Source organism: Arachis hypogaea, chromosome 7 (assembly GCF_003086295.3).
Source record: "Arachis hypogaea cultivar Tifrunner chromosome 7, arahy.Tifrunner.gnm2.J5K5, whole genome shotgun sequence".
Lineage (NCBI taxonomy): Eukaryota > Viridiplantae > Streptophyta > Magnoliopsida > Fabales > Fabaceae > Arachis > Arachis hypogaea.
The window spans coordinates 7,169,646-7,176,376 of record NC_092042.1 but is presented as its reverse complement, the minus strand read 5'-3'; the positions used below and the strand labels follow the sequence as shown (position 1 = coordinate 7,176,376).

General features: G+C 27.0%; 1 protein-coding gene across 1 annotated transcript; it reads left to right on the top strand.

The window, feature by feature from the left end:
• The first annotated feature begins 2,086 nt into the window (after positions 1-2,086).
• LOC112702279 (GDSL esterase/lipase At2g04570) lies at positions 2,087-5,929 on the top strand. The gene is made up of 3 exons (XM_025753251.3): positions 2,087-2,683; positions 4,438-4,930; positions 5,494-5,929. Exons 1-3 carry the CDS (start codon positions 2,306-2,308, stop codon positions 5,688-5,690), a joined length of 1,068 nt encoding a protein of 355 aa, XP_025609036.1. The 5' UTR covers positions 2,087-2,305; the 3' UTR covers positions 5,691-5,929.
• The last annotated feature ends 802 nt before the right edge of the window (positions 5,930-6,731 follow it).

Here is a 6,731-nt window from a genome sequence, read left to right as displayed (position 1 = left end):
GTGTGAAAAATAAGTTTTTTCAGGTTTTTGAAGTCCTTCAATAAAACTTATAGTAAAATAAAGATTTTGAGAAAAATCATTTTGTATTGATTTTAAGAATTCGGTGTCATTACAGTTAACATTAGTTAAAATCATTAATTTTTGATCTATTAATTTTGATAACTTAATTATTTTTTCTCTTAAATCTTCTAATTTACTTTTTTCTATTAGGTGACGCTTTTCTTTGTGAAAAATTACGGTTTTAAGTGAAAAGTGTGGCTTTAGAATGTGTGGTTTTGATTTTGCCACATAAGCACATCTTTAAATTTTATTAAAAGTGCATTTTATAGCCACCACTAATTACCATAGGTATGGCCACCAGAGACTTAGCCATATATATATATACACAATTGTCGAATAATTCAATTCCCACTTTTTTTTTTCGGGTCTTGCTTCAAAGTCAAATCTTTAGTTGGATTTTGCTAAAGAATAAATTAATTGTTTTTAGGTAACACTATAATCAACTAATAAAATAGTGGATCCATGAGAGTATATATCTAAATAAATCTCTAAAAAATATTACATCGGATATTTTTGTTTTTTTAAAATATTTTATTAAAATTTTTAAATTTTACAAAAATAAAATATATAAATTTTTCTATCACACTTTTAAAGACTTAATTATTTGTCTAAGTAAAGTTTAAGAATTTTTACGTAAAAATTTTTTTATAATGACAAAAACATATAACGCAAATTTTTAAGAGTCTTTTTTGAATATATACCCAGATAAATATTTAGAGAAAACAAAATTAAAATAATGAATTTTAACCATTATCATTTCCTCTTTTTAAAATAGATCTCTCTTTTATTCTTTAGTTAATTGAAATAAAAGAAATACTTAAGGGTTCATTTCACAGCACAAACTCTTTTCCGATTCACTCTTCCTTAAATTATCTAGGGACTCACTTGTACGAAAACTCTTCCTGAGGACACAAATTAAGCCATTATTAAGGTCTCTCATGTCTAGAAACATATATTAATTTTTTATCTGCATGATTCCTATCTATTTCCTCTGTTACCTTTATTAAATAAAAGAGACACTACATACAATTCTTGAAGCGGGATTTAATCGAATTATATTCTCAATGATATAAATAATTTAGATACCAATCACCCACAAACATATTCTTAGACTAACATATATAAGATTAATTAAGGTTAATTATTTCCTTAGCTAAAATGCACTTCTTTTACATTCGCTTCTGATGATACCATATTAAAATTAAAATGAGTAGATCTAATTTAATTCCAAAAACTAGTTTATTATAAGGTGAAAAATATCTCATATTTATAAATTATCTAAAAAAAATTATTCTTAATAGTTGTGAGACATATAATAGAATTAAACTAAGTAAGTTGAATTTCTGATAATAGAATCTAAAATAAATAAATATGAATTAAGAATAGGACTAACAATACTAATTCTAACGTAGATATAAGGTTGGCAACTCGACCCGCAATAGATCAAATTAAGAATAGAATAGAATAGTTTAATTACAAGTAAGATCGGGTGTAGGGTTAACAAACGAGCTAGCTCGATCTATATATTTAGGTTTGATTTGTCTAACGAGGTAGGTCTGTTTAAGTATGTTTTATTCATGAGGCATAATTTTTCAATCTGAATTCTTTATTATCAATATAACGGATTAAACAAACTGATTCGTTTATTTTTTATTTTATTTTAAAAAAACTAATTTAGCTAAAAAAGTTTCTTTTGAATTAAGAAATTATATATTTTTTAGTTTATAGATTGGATTTTTTTATCAAATAAAGAGAATATTAACAAAAAATAATTTTATTATATAAATAAAATTTATTATAATTTTATTGTTTTTAATTTTAATATGAAGTTAATTTTATGTTTTTTGTTTTATTAAATAGTTATAAACTATAAACTGGTTAAATATTATATTTGATTGATATTTTTGTTACGGATTGGGTCGATGTTAAACTTTAGAATGCGATATAATTAGATTAAAATTTTTTTCGAAAAATAGAATATGATTAAAGTGGTTAACGGAATTATAGAAGAGATAGTGAAGGTTAGATTAATTTGAATGTGGCGAGCCATCCAAAAGAACTGTGGGCTTGCCTAAGCAATTATGGTTGCCAACAACTTCTTCACCCAAACCTCAAAAGATCAAAGGTTCCATTAATAGTCCCTAACCAATTAATATATATTTATTATTTCACTTATTCACCCCCACCTTACCTTATAATAATAACTAACTTTACTCCAAATTCATCATATTCACACTCAAAAATAATGGAACTCCACAACAACATTCCAATGTTCATCCTTCTAGTCTTCATGATCATGATCACAAGTAATGGTGGTGCTGCTGCAAATGTTCCAGCAATAATTGTGTTTGGTGATTCATCAGTGGATGCAGGGAACAACAACTTCATTCCAACAATTGCTAGGAGCAATTTCCAGCCATATGGACGTGACTTTGAAGGTGGGGTTGCAACTGGGAGGTTCAGCAATGGAAGAATACCCACTGATTTCATTTCTGAGGCTTTTGGACTCAAACAATTTGTGCCTGCTTACTTGGATCCTAAGTACAATATTACTGATTTTGCCACTGGTGTTACTTTTGCTTCTGCTGCCACTGGTTATGACAATGCAACCTCTGATGTTTTGGTAATTTCTCATCATTATGTGATCATGTCCTGTTTTTTATTTTTATTGGAAAAACATCATGTCATAAATATTGAGACAAAAATAATTATATATAAATAAGTAAATGATCAAATTTATTTTTGAAAGATCATTTGTTTTTGGAATTGGTATTTAAATTTTTTTTAATCAAATTTGTCCTTAACAAATTTTAAATTGATCATTAGTCCTTTTGTCATTTTCATTATTTAGGATGTAGAGTTTGTTGATATAATATGATACGTTAAGTGACATCAAAACACACACCTAACAATTCTCATTGGCTATTAAGATGATGAGTTTATGAAATTAGATCAAATTAACTTCAAATTGAAAGATTTTAATGTCTCATAATCTCCCTCAATTTAGAGTTGATTTGATTTAATTGCATAAATTTATTATGTTAGCAGCTAACTAAGACTGTCAGATGTATGGTCTGAACAATGTAATATCATGTAATATGCCACATCAACATTTAATATCTTTTAAGGACGAATTTGATTAAAAAAAATTAAAAACTAATTTGGGAAATATTTTGACTATTTACTTATATATAAATACTCTATTCAATTTATTTATACAAAAATATCTTCATGTAATAGTAATAGTTAAGAATTGTTAAATAATTTGATATAATTAATTAAATTACTTAACATAATATATATTTATATTGTAACTATTATCTTTACATAAAAATATCTTCGTATGTGTAATCACTTTATATTTTAAGTAGATATTCACATAGCAATCAAACTTTTTATTTCACATTTGACTAAATTTGTTTATATTTCAATCTTAAATTACATACTAAACACATTATACATAACAATCAATATTTTTTAATAAACTCTCATAAGATCTTATTTTAATATGCTTTTAAAAATTAAAATTACGTTTTACATTCTAATTTGTCTCCTTGTTTTTAATAGTTACTACTAACTTTGGTATCACTCATAATGTTAGGGAAAAGTCTTTGAAACCCGTGAAATATGTAGAAATGGTAAAAGTATTATTAATGTATGTAGTAATGTAAAGGTATGGAGCGGAGATTCACATGTATGTGCATATCTAAATCAGACGATATAAATATTTATGTGAAAGTGATGTGTTAAGTATGGTGTCCAATACAGAATGATGTGCAGAACTGCAGATATACATTATTTCTCTTATTTTATACATAAAAAAAAACACAAAAAAATTCCTCACCCATGGCATATATTTAGGTCCCCTCCCTCCCTTTCTGTATTTATATTATTTTACTTTTAATGAGCAACCACTAAATTTATAATTTTAAAAAGAAGCTAAGCTTATTATAATAGTTATTATGTTCTTATTAATCTATTTTTTATTTATTTAATATAAAAATTTTAAAAAGTTTAACTAATATATATTCTAAGAACACATATTAAAGTTACTTATTCAAAAGTTTTTATGAAAATATACAAAGTTGAAGTTTTGAATGTATTTATTATGTATATATTAAAAAAATAAAAAATAATAACTAAAAGATGTTATATTCAAGTGTTATAAGTAGTAGTAAAAATATATAAATATATGAATACTTATATGATAAAAGATATTTTAAAAAAAAAAAGAGTTGTACACCAAATTTCTTTCAGTTGGCCAATCCCTTTTGTATAGTATAATATAAGACTATAAGTATATATAGATAAAATGTAGAAAGTCAATTTTTGCTTAAATTTTAAGAAAAATGATCCAAAATTTTAATTTGAATGCAGTCTGTGATACCATTATGGAAGCAATTGGAGTACTACAAGGAATATCAACAAAAGCTAATGACATATGTTGGTGAAACAAAGGCACATGAAATCATATCAGAATCACTATACATAATGAGTCTAGGAACAAATGATTTCTTAGAAAACTATTACACCATGCCAGGTGGCAGAGAATCTGAATACACACCACAGCAATACCAAAACTTTCTTGCTTCAATTGCTGGGAATTTCATCAGAAATCTCTATGCAACTGGTGCTAGGAAGATATCACTAGGTGGGTTACCTCCAATGGGGTGCTTGCCATTGGAGAGAACCACAAACATTGTTGGTGGAAATGATTGTGTTGCAAGTTACAATGATGTTGCATTGGAGTTCAATGATAAGCTCAGGAATTTGGCCATTAATCTCAACAAGGAACTTCCTGGGATCAGATTGGTCTTCTCTAACCCTTATTACATCTTGTTGTATATGATCAAGAAGCCTTCTACATTTGGTAAGCTACTTTATTTTTCAACTATATATATACATGTATAAGCGAATCAGTCCACCATCCGGTGTGCCTCCAACCCTGTTATTGTAAGAAAATAATTCATAATACTCAAAGTAAATCTATGTTTTAAATACATTAGCATGGGATAACATTATAGGATTATGATCCTATTGTGTTGGCCTTTGAAATTGGAGCATTTAATTTTCCAAAATAATATTGCATTAGAAAATTAGGTTCTCATTGATGCATTTGCAAACACACATGAAGAATATGTGCATATTTTTTACAAATGATCTAGGGTTAAATAACTTTTTATTCTTATAAAATTAACTATTTATGATTTTGGTGGTTATAAAACTTTTTTGTGATTTTTCTGTGATTTTGGTCTATATATGCTGATACTTAGACTTTATTTTAATCATAAATGTAAAGTTGATTCATATATAAGATGGTAGTTACAAATTTTACTTATGATTAAAAAATTATAGATTATTGATACCACAGAGGAAAATTGGCTAGTATTGATTTTGGAAATCCATAATTAACATAATTTTCTCTATATGTAGGGTTTCAATCAACATCAGTGGCATGTTGTGGGACTGGAATGTTTGAAATGGGATATGCATGCAGCAGAGGAGACAGGTTTAGTTGCTCAGATGCCACCAAATATGTCTTCTGGGATGCTTTTCATCCAACTGAGAGAACCAATAGCATTGTTGCTGATTATGTGGTTAAGCATGTTTTAGCTCAGTTCTTAAAATAATTATCATAGTTATAACTAAATAATATCCACTTATTACTTACTAGGGAAATTTTATTTGATCTTATTATGAACCCTTATTCTTCCTCTAGTTTCCTCCTCTATAGTTGGAATTGATGAGATGTGAGGTCATGCCATGTTAGGCTTGTGAATGATTATAATTGGGTTTAGATATTTGTATAATATATAATATATAATGTTAATACAGCACATTCACTGTGAAATGTGCTTAAAATTAAAAAGTGCCTCATGTTGTTTCTAGTTATTTATATTTCTTTTCATATATGACATATCTGCTCTGTTATTGTACCATTAAAGTTTTTAATTAAAAATGGGAATGAAAGTTAGATGAATAAGCATATCACTTCCTCATTCTAGTAATATAATTGAATGCTACTTCTGTGGTTCTATGTCAATATATGGAAAAATTTCATCCTAATTTGTGTTAAAAGTACAGGCAATGTACCCAACTAATTAGACTAATTAGGCCAATTTCTGTGTTTACTAAAAAAGATTAAAAAGAAAGTAACTGCTATTAGGAATCTGACCTACATGATTGTAAAATTATATGGACATATATTATATTATAGGAAACAGCACCTACCAACCAACCAATAACAGGAATGTCCATTTTCAATTCAAGGAATTTATAGCTACCAATTTCACACCAAAGAATTCTGCATAATTAAAGACATTACTCTTTAAAGTAATATCAGGTAAGTGAAATGTCAGAAGTCACAAATTCAGTTAGGGACCATAACTTTCACAGCATTGGTTCAGTGCATTATGGAGGACAGACAAAGAACTTTGCATATCTCAACTCTCAACCAACTCAATCTACTAACCTATTTTTGATAAGATTTGTTATTATGACAGTCTTTTATTATTGAATGTGGTTTATCATCCCAATCAACATTAATACAAAGCAGAGTGAATATATAAAATGTTTCAATGTTTTGATTGATAACTCTGATTGCATTGCACAGTTATTATATCAAGCAAGGTCATATTACCATGCAATTCAATGGTATTATCTAATCAAAG